Below are 13,080 nucleotides of genomic sequence, written 5' to 3' on the forward strand. Positions count from 1 at the left end.
CACGCGGGAAGCCGGAAATGATGTACCACGAGTAGGCACCAAGGAAGCTAGAAAGCACTTGACAGCCCCCAGCAGTCTGTCTACGCCCAACTGTGCACAAAAACGGAGCATGGGGGCCGATACGGTCCTTACGCTGTGTGGCGGTGTGCCTTCTGCCAGACTTTCCGTAAGCTGTTCTCTAAGTTCACTGATATTTTGTCGCACTGAGAAAGAACACCAAGGGGAAAAAAAGGAGGAGCAAGCGTGTTTATACAGGGGAAAGGAGGCGCTAGACTTAGAAAGGGGTTGCAATCAACAGTTCTGTAGCTTGAATGATGGCTTCCGTGATCAAGGTCAAATGCTTGTTGAAAGCATCCTTGCGTATGGGTGCCCCTCTCACCAAGTCCTCGAGGCCAGGAAAAGGCAAACCTTCGGGCGAGTAGAGAATACTCCTGTAAGAGGATAAACCAAATAAACGTGTTGGTCGCCTGAGCAACATTCTTTGTTGGGCATAACAAAGAACCTGTCTAACAGGGCACTGCCTTTAGCTGCTTAGTGCAGCACTTTTTGCAAATGTGGCGCCACTATAGGCACTTGGGCAGCCTTGAAGGCCTATCTCGGTGCCTTTGTACATCGGAAGCCGCGCTGTGAGATTTCTCATTGGAGGTGTGTTTCCGAAAGTAATGCGAACACAGCACTTAAGACCGAGCAATACCAGCAAAGCAAAACAGCCTCAGAAGTCGGAACAGGCAAATGGTAGGATTCTAGTTCAGCCACTTTCCATTCATACTTTCTGTGTTAATTTACATTTCGTTGAGCACTCTACTGTCAAGTGTTTGCTCCAATACCTGTGAGCCACGTGTCTGGTTGGTACGCCCCCTGGAATGGTGAACACTTTTTCCAGACTTCTCATGATGTCGTTGATCATGCGCGTGACGAGTGGGCTGCGTACAGAAAAAAGTAAACCGTCACTGACATTCCTACGTGGTTGCGTTCAATGCATTAAAACAAAACAAAAAAAAACTGCGTGAAGATCGACTCCCCATGTTTTGTTCTGGCTAACCGATTTGGCCTCTCATTGGGTAGGTCACGAGGGGTAATTAGGTAAAGACACAGCTGCGCCCGTTGTGACGTACTATGGGATACAAAGCCATGAACATAGAAGCGTAATAAACGTACATATTTGCACGAAGGAAAGCTGAAGTCACAACGCTCTCTCAAAAGTTTATTCACCGTGTATGACTTCTAGTCGCACACACACTTTCTGTGTCTGTATGTTCGTGCGTGTGTGCTCCCGCCAGTTTGTGTGTGGCATGCGCGTGCGTGTGCGTATGGGCGGCTGAGGGTATGTGGCTGGGTGGGGGGGTGCGAGTGTGGGCGCGCAGAAAGAAAAGTAATTGTAATACAACAAAGCATTTGTAACAGCGCTTTCAAGCATTTGTAACAGCGCTTTCAAGAGCGTAGCGCTGGATCGGGCATATATTCTTCTCTCGTTCGTCAATCTCTAATGAGGCGTGGTTGCGCGCGTAATACTTACTTCTCACGTGGCACCTTGTTGACATATTCCACGAAGCTCACGGTGGCATGGTAAAATTCCTCTGCGGCTTTGCTTGCCGAATCTGAAAAGAAACGAGTTCGCAGACCAACGCGCAAGCATATGTAGCTTCAGAGCAAAGAACTTTTTAAAGACAATAGTTGTTTTGGGCTACTTAAACCCAAGAAGTTTGATCTCTTACGCATGTATGTATGTATGTATGTATGTATGTATGTATGTATGTATGTATGTATGTATGTATGTATGTATGTATGTATGTATGTATGTATGTATGTATGTATGTATGTATGTATGTATGTATGTATGTATGTATGTATGTATGTATGTATGCATGTATTATGTATGTATGTATGTATGTATGTATGTATGTATGTGTGTATGTATGTATGTATGTATGTATGTATGTATGTATGTATGTATGTATGTATGTATGTATGTATGTATGTGTGCCATCATCATCACCAGCCTATCTACGCCCACTGCGGGGCAAAGGCCTCTCCCATTAATCTCCAATTACCCCGCTCCTACGCTAACTGCGGCCAATTTATCCCCGCAAACTTCTTGATCTCATCTGTCCATCTAACGTTCTGCCGCCCCCTGCCACGCTTGCCTTCTCTAGGGATCCACGGTTATCTTTCCTTCGCATTACATGAACTGCCCACGTCCATTTGTTCTTAATTTCTACTAATATGTCCTTAACACGCGTTTGTTCTCTGGCCCACTCTGCTCTCTTCTTGTCCCTTAATGTTACACCTATCATTTTCCGCTCCGCTCAATTGCCCGCTGAGTCGTTCTCAATTTAAGTTGAACCCTCTTAGTGAGCCTCCAAGTTTCTGCCCCGTAGGTGAGTACCGGTAAGATGCAGCTGTCATACAGTTTCTTCTTCAGGGACAATGGTAGGCTGCCATTCATTATCTGAGAATGCCTGCCGAATGCACTCCACCCCATTCTTATCCTTCGAATTATCACTGCCTCATGGTTGGGTTCCGGGGTTACAACTTGCCCTAAGTAGATATATTCGCTTACCACTTCCACGGCCTCGCCACCTATCTCAAACCGCTGTGCTGTCCAGATCGAGGTTATTGATCATTACTTTAGTTTTCTGCATATTAGTTTTCAGGCCCACGGTTCTACTCTGTTTGTCCAGTGCGATAAGCATGCTTTGCAATCCCTCCCCCGAGTTACTTAATAAGGAAACGTCATCAGCAAATCTGAGGTTACTGAGTTATTCTCCATTAACCCTTATTCCCACCTGTTCCCAATCCAAAGTTCTTAATACTTCTTGTAAACATGCTGTGATTAACATCGGAGAGATCGTGTCTCGTTGCCTGACGCCCTTCCTTATAGGTATTTTACTGCTCTCCTTATGGACGACGATGGTAGCTGTGGATCCACTGTAAATATCCTCTAGTGCTACTGTAAATATCCTCTAGCATGCGTAGTTGTTTCGGAGCGTTTGAGAGTGTGGCCTACATTTATGGGGAATACTTGATCAAAAAGTGACGCCGGTCATATATTTTGAGGGGCCTTTTCCCGCTGTGTCGCCACTGAGCAGGATGATCGTTTAATGGCATGTGCTATCTGCAACAGCTTGCTGCGGGCTTGGCTAGAGAATGTAGTAGATAACAGTATGCCCAGTGGCGACAGATCATAAAAAGATGCCTCAAAATAAATGACCCGCGTCCCTTCTTGATCAAGCGTTTCCCCAAACAGTAAGCCACAGTCTCAAACGCTCCGAAAGAACTACGCATGCGCGCAGTTTACTGACAGTGCAGCCAGGCGGTGCGGCATGCTTCGGAGGCTGTGTGCTCCGTTGTTCGTATTTCTTTTAATCCCCCCTGTACAAATACTTGTGTTAAAAGGTTTTCAGTACGTAAATAAACGTTTCAGCAGTTACAGTAGCTGCTAGGTTTGCAGGTCACGTGACAGGGACACATATTGTAGTGTCAAGTTTCGACACTATGAACCGCCACCCTTCCGATTTCAGGAAGTTTGCTGCCAAATTAAAATTATTTCCGCCAGTTTGTTTAGAAATTGCTTGTGGTTATCGGGCTATATAAAACGCTGGCTTTCATATGAGCTAGGGAACATATACGCGACAAAAATCGGTTGTCTGTCCCTTTAACTTCGAAAGCTGCGCTAGTTCTATTCTGTCAGCTGGGGTGGAGATTGTCATGCTTTGCCGTTTCCTAATTAGATCTTTCGTCTCCCGGGAAAGTTTGCCAGTATTCTGTCTAGACATCGTGCCCCCGACTTCTACTGCACACTCCGTGGTAATGCGTGTAAGATTGTCGCTGGCTTCCTGTATCGTAAACTCTGCTTCCTCGGTAAGAGCTGAATATCGGTTCTGTATGTGTGTATATATGTATGTGCGTACATGTATGTATGTATGTATGTATGTATGTATGTATGTATGTATGTATGTATGTATGTAGGTATGCATGCATGTTTGTATGTATGCATGCATGTATGTATGTATGTATGTATGTATGTAGGTATGCATGTATGTATGTATGTATGTATGTATGCGTATGTATGTACCGTATTTACTCGCAGAATGATCGCACCCTGAACTTGCCGCAGCAGTAGGGGCATTTTTTTTACCTGAACTGGTGCAGATTAGTGCAGTGTCGTGCAGACCAGTGCAGAGTGCTACTGGGGATATCAATTAGTAAAAAAAATGAACATATGCTGCACTGCTTGCACCAGTGCAGCCAGTTCAGGCAAAAAAAATGCATCTAGTATGTCGTATGTGTGTCAAATATAGCTGACGATGATCGTCCTTACCTCTCTTTCCTTCCCTTTCAAAGCGGACATAGCTACGTTATTGCCGCAGACTTGCCGATATTAGCGACATCGGCAAGCATGCGTTCAATATTCATGACGAAGAAACTCTCACTAAATGCACATAATGAACTCACAAGACAAAGAAAAAATGCGCTCAGTTTGCTGCGTCGACCCCTGTGTCTCTTTTGACGTCCCGCACTGTGACAGCAGGAGCAACTTATTGGTCGCCCTGTCACCTCGCAGCAAACTCATTTCGGCACGTTCCGTAATTCAGAAAACACTGCATTTTGAGTCCTTTTGCAAAACGGCTGGTGACGGTGTGCGGAGTTTTTATTATGTTTTAATTTATTATGTTCATGAGACCTATCGTAAAAATTTTGACCCGCAACTTGCTTGCGTTTTCTGTGGTCAAATGTTTTCGCGAAAAATTTACCCCGTGTAATAAACGCACCCCTAAATTTCCATCAATTTTTTGGAAAAAAAGTGCGATCATTACGCGAGAAAATACGAGTATGTATGTTTGAATGTATGTATGTTTGTATATATGTATGCATGTATGCATATATGTATGTATGTATCTATGCATGTATGAATGTATGCATGCATGCATGTATGTATGTACGTACGTACGTATGTATGCATGCATGCATGTATGTATGTATGTATGCATGTATGTATGTATGTATGTATGTATGTATGTATGTATGTATGTATGTATGTATGAGTGTATGTATATATGTATGTATGTATGTGTCTGTGTATGTATGTGTGTACGTATGTGTGTCATTCGATTCAGCCATCTGGCCAAATGTTAAAGAATTCTTGAACGACAAGTTCATGTAGCCGAAACCTTTCCGAGCCACTAAATCTGGAGACACGCTTCATACGTATCAACATATATGTTGAGCAAAAAGAAAACGTTAGGCATATTTGAGGCAAAACATCATTGCACAGCTGGTACTCGCAGTGTTCTTTTATTGAAAATAAAAGTGTGCCTGATATATCAAGTAAAAAATACGCGTTGAAAACAATATTTTGACCCACAAATACAAAAAGAGCTAGACCTCGTGACCGCACTTCAAGTCCAACAATAATGACAGGTTCCAATAGATGGCGCGCGAGCATTGGAAAAGGTAAGGCCCCCCGGAAAAGGGGAAAATTCGTTGACTTGAGCAAACCTCCACCGCGTTGGTCGTCTGAGGAGCGAGGCCAGAGGGGAAGAGCGTGTGAGGTGGCGGGGGAGAGAGGCATTAACGTGGCAAGGGCGCCAGAAGACTATCGTCTTTCGGCGACATTTTCAGCGAAGAGCTATTATGAACTGCCCGGTCGCCGTTTCTTAATCAGGACAGACTCAATACACTGGATAAATTTAATGTGAAGGTTTGCAGCGTAAGCTGCTTATCTCAGGAGTGCTTCCATGAAATCAGTGCGTCCTGCTTGCCGCCATTAGTTTGCGAAAAGTGCAGCTCGCAGCTGGGACTGGCACGGCGAAAGGACAAGCAACGAAGTTTAATCTGTAACCAAGCGGCCACTGTTCTCCAACATTGCATAAATGTTTTTAAACAGGCGCTCATCGACAGCTTTCGCTTGACCCGTCAGTTGCTTTGTCACATTTGTACGTGATGATCCTAACTGTATATTACATTATGCGATATACCTTCTGCTTCGTCTAAATTTTGTCCACACGCCAGCAATAACTTCAGCACCACTCGATCACCTGCACGCCGCGGTAGCGCACGAGGTGGTTCTAGTCCCTTCCAGTTGACGCCGCCGATAGATGCCAGAGTACCAATCGCGTCATGTAAATACTGCGCATTCGATTCGTGCCTATACGGCACAGGACTAATTTTTCTGGAGTATATTTTTCGTTATTTCTTTACTACAAAATGTTCCCGACGGATGCTTCACTCATTCGCCTATTTTCATCCCCTGCAGGACGAAGGCCCCTCCGGACAGTTGGGAGGTTTCAGCCGAACACCACACCAGTGTGGCCACATCCCCTGGTGGTTGGGGGTTGTAGTTTTATAGCGTGAGCATTAGATGGCTCATGTAGGCTGAAAATTGCGCCATCGATCCGTGGGCAGAGAACAGAGTAAGGCCATGCCCTTGTGAAGTGAGGTCTTTGAGGCATGTGTATCCGGAAGCGGTGGCTCTTCGCCGCCTGGCACGCTTGTCGCCCAGAATCCCAGGGTAAAATAGCGTGTAAAGCGAGTGCAGTGCCGGGTAGGGGCAGAAGAGGATGGAGAGGGAATAATGGCAACGGAATGCCAATACCGGCGAACAACAAAAGGGGCGACAAGCAGCCAATGCCGCTACCGAATCGAGAAAACGTCACCACTGAGACGGTTAGAAGGCAAAAAAAAAAAAAATTGTCAGACGATTACGGTGCTGCCTAATGAGAAATTTGTGCGCAACGAGAACAGCAGTCTAATCTCACGGCCCAAAGCTTCTGCGTCTCGGGAAGTGATCGCGTGATCAGCGAACGCAAGGCGGCGCGTGCTACTCTGTTGTTATCCGGTACTGTGTCGCTGCCGTCGAGCATGCTGTTCTAGATTGTGTTTGAACCTCCCGCGCAAATGTCACGTCGTTCGGATGAGCCACACAACGATCGAGGACGGCGAAGGACCCATGTACATGCAGCACGTAGCGCGTGCTAAGCATCTGTGACGCGGCCTCGGCATACTGCTCTCCCCCTCGCAATTTTGCCATACTTTCATCCTCCGCTTTTCTGCGGGCTGTTACGAATCGGCCAGCGCCGCCGTACTTCCCCGCATCACTCCTCGGCTGTGCGGCGAAGCCACTGCGTGCGCCTTTCAGCCGTCAGGCGCCACCATGTCGGTGACTCATCATTCAAGTTTCGACAAGCCGGGCCAGACGCCTGGCTTTCAACGCGCTTCAAACTCCGGCGGTTGCCAGCGGCACGTCGAGACTTGTTCAAGGACATAGAGGCCTCGCGATCTCAGCGGAGTCCTCCTCTCTCCCCTCTCTCGGACTCAACGTGCGCCGAGGCTACCGACGACTCACGAACTCTGGAAAGAGCGTTGTGTGTGTCTGTGACGTTCGTGGCGTGTTGCCGCTTGTTGGCGTTTTGACCGTTACGGCTTTTGGGTATAAATAGAAGCCGCCGAAGTGCTGTAATCCATTCCTGTTTGAGCAGCGAATCCATGCTCTCACTCTGCTCGAGTCCTGTATTGTAACCTCGCCCGTCGGGGCATTGTTCTTTGGCTTCGGCTCACCTCTCTCTATGAAGTAAACAGTTACGTTAGCCTACGGCTTCTGGACTTCTTCACGGCTGCAACAGCAGCTGGCCGCTCGCATCATACACGCTACCACTCGTATGTCGGAGGCCACGGAGCTCGGATCGGGTGCCCCCACTCGGTCGCAACAGGGCTCATCTTCGGTGGCCTCTTCGTTCTGTCGGTTATCTCTTAGCGCGCCGCCGCCGAGCAGCGTCTCGCACCGCCTCGGCATACCGTCCTCCCCCTCACACTTTCGCCTCACTATCCTCCTCCGTTTTCCTTCTGTCTTCGGTGACCCCTTCGTTCGCTCGGTTACGAGGCACGGCGACGCTGTGAAACCACAGTAATGGACGCTGAAGTGCTGAGAACTAAAATTGTTGGCATGATGTGCGAGGGGTGTGCGAGAAGCGCCGTGCTGCGCGGTTTTAAAGCGGGAGCAAGGCGTGCGCGTCAGGCCGAGCATGTAGTTTGAGAGGGAGAGGTATAAGATGCGTACGCACTCCTAAAGATCCATCAAATAATCCCCCATTATTATTTCTCGTCCCAGGGCGCATTCCTGGTATGGCTGCACCGATCCAGTTTAGCCTTACTGGTATCTGTTGCTGTGATTCCTCGCCGACCAAGTAGTACTTCATATTTGGGGTATAGGTAAGGCGCAATTACATATGCAATTGCAAGGCCGGGCGCCCTTCCCGAAACAAATCCTATACGAACGCCAAAGGCGAGCATTATTAACCTGGCTGTCTTAATATATGGCATTGTTATGCAACGGCTCCGGAAGGGGAGCCAGGGGGTTCGAGCCCCAATGTAGTCAAAATTAATTGGTTGATTGCAGGGTTTAACGCGCAGACGCAATGCAGGCGATGATGCGCGCCATAGTGGAGGGCTCCGGATTAATTTTGACCACGTGGGGATTTTTAACGTGCGCCAAAATGTAGTACACATGGGCGTTCCTCTGCTTTTCGCCTCCATCAGAAAAGCGGCCGCCGCGGCGGGGAATCCCTGTTGTCAAAAAGAAGGGGCTCTACAACCCCCCCCCCCCTCCCATCCTGGTCTTAGCACAATTGGACGAGTTATGGCTCTCAAATTTTGTGTTCTTGTCTTTTGTTTGCTTGTTTACTTCCTACATATCCATTCATTTACTTTAGTTGATGTCGGGGTTGTTTTCGTTCGTTGTATTTCCAACATTTCTTTCTTTTTTGCTTTTTATTTTCTGGTTTCTCCATCGTGTGCTATAAAATGCTTTGTTATATTTTCTTTGAGAGTTTTCCCATAAAAAATTAAAAAAAAAACGAGAAAAAACGACGCCGTGGTCCCAAGCGCGAAACTCAATACGCCTGAGTCAGTTGGCCGAGTTATTTCGCACGAGTCAGTTTGGCACGAGACAAGCGTAATCTTTACGTAATTCCCAATTCACCGCCTTTCTTTTCTTGTAACTTTTTCTGTTTCTTACCCGTTACTATCCCTAGAAGTTTTCTGTGCCGGGACGGAGGAGTAAATGATTCACTTACCATAATTTTATTCACGATATCGATTGTATCACGCGTAAAGGTGATTGCAAGCGCAGTTCGAGTGCCGCACAGAGGGTACAATTGCTCTTCCCTAACCAAACAAATAATAACGTTAATTATTACGTTTTTGCAAGATCTTTTAACTTAACAAAGAGCTATTACTTAAAATAAATGGGGTTTGATTCAATATTCAGTTTAAAAAGCCAGTGCCATCCTGTGTGATAAACTATCCATTTCAGACGCAAAAAACGCATTCTGATTTCTAGATCCTCAAAATCATTATCGTCATCATATAATTTTAGTAGTATCATCATCATCTTCTTCTTCATGATCGAGTGTCTTGAGCCACAGACCGTCAACACTCGAAGGCTCTGTATACAGTTAGGTGTATTTCTCTCCCACAAAGAATGATGAGGAGACACTCCAAACAATGCCACTGCCACTCAAACCAATACCAAAGCGAACAGCGTTCTACATGTTAAGGCCGAATACCACATCATGGCCGTGAGATCCTGTTCTGGTAAAATAATCAGATCTGTAAAGTACCATACCAACTATTATAGCCACCAGATTTTATAGTAAAGAACAAAGACAAGCGTTAAATCGGCGCTCTCAGAAAAAAATTAAAGCAGTTCCATTGAACGTGAAAGCTGTCAATTGCAGAGCAATGATTCGCCAAAGGAGCTGCAACGCCATCTCTCGACTAGTATCAGTAAAGGACTGGCTTTGATACCGACAGTAATCAAGAGGGTGCGCCGCAACCTCTGAAAATGACTAAAAAGACGCTGCTTTGAGTTTTCATCAATTCGGGGTAATGCGTGAATTCATGATTTTTCCTTGTTTTATTTTATTGTGTACTAGTATTATCGTCTATCAAGGGAAGCCTCCGTGGCAACGGCGCAGCGCAAAGGTCACCCCCAACAATTTTCATCTAAAGCACCGTTTTTCTGTGTGGCGCAATGGGACTGACATCGGCTTCGCAACCCGAGCGACCCATGTTCAATCCCGACCAAAGGAAGCGGTGATTGATGTTTTCTCAGCCTCTGGGTGCGTGACACCGCGCGACTGCGGCGGCTAGATACCGTGACCCAGGACGAGCTTACAACGATAAGCCGGGCCCCCTAAGGTGCTCCGCACTTAAAATATCTTGGAGCACCTAAGGATGTTCTAACCAGTTGTGAATGCGAAACAATTATTGTCCAGTGGAACGCTCTGGAGCCGACGTGGAGCCGAACATAGATGCCTATATTTTAGTCGCTGCCATGGCGCAGAGTGCCTTGGCTCACTGGTGGCTGCTGCGCCGTGGTAAGGCCAGCGCTAACCCGAATCGCCCCTACAGCCAGCAGCTGGGCTGGCTTCTTAGCAACGGTGACGGCATTATGTTAGGCATAGCTCCACGCCGGCGCATAATCTCGAGTCACCCTCCCGCTGCTACGCCAGCAGTTCTGCTGGCTGGCTCCTGAGCAACGACGACGCCGTTGCTGCGGCCCCACATGACGCCTCGTAAGCCAACTAGGACGTGAGGCCGCTGCATAACTCCGCTCGCATCCGAAGAGAATTCAGGTGCCGTTTCGCTGCTACATATCCCTACTCCCGCTTTCCGCTCAATACGCATTTAATGCGTGCGCATTAAAAGGATACGAATGCCGAAGACAAGCGAAAAAAAGTCACACCATATATCGTTTCATCGAGAGATGAGACTTCGATAATTTGGCTAAAACGATGATTAAATTAGTTTCGGGCCATACGGTTGTGCTGCGCACCTATTGAGAGGGTGCTCCGACCGAGGACGAAGACGTGGCGGGCCTCGAACGTTTTGAGCGCCTTCATTATCCACTCGGACAGGGCCACCGGGTCGTAGGGCAGCACCAGGCTGTCGGCCCACACGCGGGCCATCAGAGCCGCCACCTGCGCCGCCGTCTGGATCGGGTCGGTGTTCGGCCGCTCCGTGTGCCACGGGTCCGGTCGGTGTGCAGGCCATTCACCGTACGGACGACTCGCCTCCTGCGCACGGCGTGGCTTGTTCACGTGCTGCGTAGAATGCCATGCTGGCATGGACAGTGCACGTCGGGAAACGGTCGCTGGCGAGCAGTAGCGGCCTCGCTTGTTGGTCGGCCCCAAATTATACACAGTCCGAACGGTCACATGATAGCCCCGGCCCAATAGAAAGGCCACACGCACCAGGCCCCCACACATCACGATGACGTCACACCTCCCCTGTTTTGGGAGCGCCATTGTCCCCAGAAACAATCTACACTTACCACCTGAATCGATAGCGCCACACCTCACGACGATGTCCCACCCTGTCTCAACCCGCCACGGGGGCTGCTTTTCAGATGGAGGCGAAAAGCGGAAACTCTCGTGCGTCGAGATTTCGGCGCATGTTAGAGATGCCACGGTGAAAAAAATTAATCCACTACGGCGTGCCTCATATATCCCAGCTGTAGCTTCGGCGTGTTAAACCCCACAATCAATCAATGAACACTCCGTCTTGAGAACACCATTGTCAGGACAATGGACAAAAAACACTTCAGGCCCCAAAATATACACAGTGCGAATGGTCACATGGCTCCCCTGTCTCAATGGACAGGCCACACGCACCAGGCCCCCACACATCACGATGATGTCACTTATATCTCCGGCGTTATTTTTCATCGCACGGCGTCGCTCCTCAACCCCACCGCTTCGAGCCCCCTTTATATCCACCAAAATTTCTATATACAGCAACTTCAGTAACAGAGTGGTGAGCTGGGCAACTTGGTATGGCGTCATTCTGGGCAACAGCGCGAAAAAAGACGTGGACGAAGGGAAGTGACAGGACGAGCGCTGCCTCGTCCTGTCCGTTCCCTTCGTCCACGTCTTTTTTCGCGCTTTTGCCCAGAATGACGACAGCGCTTTCAGTAGCAAGGAGAGGAACTAATGGTACTACCGAGAATATATTAGTGACATCGCGAAACAGTTCGGAAGATAGGCAACGAGCAAGTGTAAGCATGACAGCTCCTCGATATAGAGTGTTGGCACTGCATTTGACGCCAACTCCTCCCATCCGTAGACGCAGTTAAGTGCAAAGGTGGTGTTCCCAAAGCGAGCCTGCGGTTAAGTATGCAGACTTCAGGGATATCATCATTTTGATCGCGCTCGCTTGGCGCAACGCCAGGGGAGATATTTTCTGAAAGACACCAATATGATTGATGATTGATTGCAGGGTATAACGCGCAAGCTCTACGCGCGCACGGGGAAGCACACGGGTGAAGCGTTCACAGCAGAGCTCGACCGGTTCCGCCATCACGATGGCAATGCCCTCGCGGCTGGCAACAGCCCGGATAGCCCCCCTGTTACCTCTCTCACCGTGCGCACCACCTTCCCAACGGCGGCGGAAGAGGCTGCAATAGCACTTGCGTTAACAACCCGGCCTACTCCAACAATTATAATCACAGATTCGAAAACGGCCATTCAAAATTTCCCCCGTGGGTCAATTTCCCTTGTGGCACCCAAATCATCTTCAAAAATCCGACCCCGGCGCACACTGGTCTGGGAGGGAACGAGGTAGCCCGTAATGTGGCACGAGGGCTTACTATCCGGGCCGGGGTTAGCCTCACCCCCTACCAAGGTGCGCGATCCGCGAGGGACCGACTAATCACCTATCACGACCTCGTCGTGCATTACCGTGACTTCGTGTAGCGCAAAAAAACGAGATGATACTGGGAGGCGACGGGCACTAGCGCTTGTGCCCGTCGCCTCCTTGTGTCTTCTGTCGTTTTTTTTTGCACTACATGAAGTCATGGATTACTGCTACCAACTAGCCCAAGTCCAAACTCTTATGTGCATTCTTCTCAAACTCTTCCGCCAGGGTATGTATTCATTATTGGGGATGTGAACATTGATCTTCTGAAAGGCAGAAATAACGTAGTTGTCGAATATTTAAACGTGCTTGCGGGAGCGGGCATCGTGGCAACAGTTAGTATTCCAACACGTGTTGAGATTCTGGGCGACAAGTTGGCATCTTCCT

At 48.2% G+C, this 13,080-nt stretch overlaps 1 protein-coding gene across 1 annotated transcript; it reads right to left on the reverse strand.

The window, feature by feature from the left end:
• Window positions 1–274: 274 nt before the first annotated feature.
• Window positions 275–11,306, reverse strand: LOC144160639 (uncharacterized). The gene is made up of 4 exons (XM_077691870.1): window positions 10,835–11,306; window positions 1,517–1,598; window positions 828–923; window positions 275–431 (listed from the first exon to the last, which is right to left on the reverse strand). Exons 1-4 carry the CDS (start codon window positions 11,304–11,306, stop codon window positions 275–277), a joined length of 807 nt encoding a protein of 268 aa, XP_077547996.1.
• Between the last annotated feature and the right edge of the window lie 1,774 nt (window positions 11,307–13,080).

Source organism: Haemaphysalis longicornis, unplaced genomic scaffold (assembly GCF_048455015.1).
Source record: "Haemaphysalis longicornis isolate Haplotype H1 unplaced genomic scaffold, Haemaphysalis longicornis Haplotype H1 scaffold_1, whole genome shotgun sequence".
NCBI classification, from domain to species: Eukaryota; Metazoa; Arthropoda; class Arachnida; order Ixodida; family Ixodidae; genus Haemaphysalis; species Haemaphysalis longicornis.

Bases quoted from the DNA above. Each gene is read 5' to 3' on its own strand.
- LOC144160639 (XM_077691870.1), bottom strand. From the start codon at position 11,306: ATGGCGCTCCCAAAACAGGGGAGGTGTGACGTCATCGTGATGTGTGGG. The intron at 1,599-10,834 runs GTGCGCAGCACA...GTTTCTTTTCAG, and splicing joins TCGGAGCACCCTCTCAATAG to ATTCGGCAAGCAAAGCCGCA. The intron at 432-827 runs GTATTGGAGCAA...ATCCTCTTACAG, and splicing joins ACCAGACACGTGGCTCACAG to GAGTATTCTCTACTCGCCCG.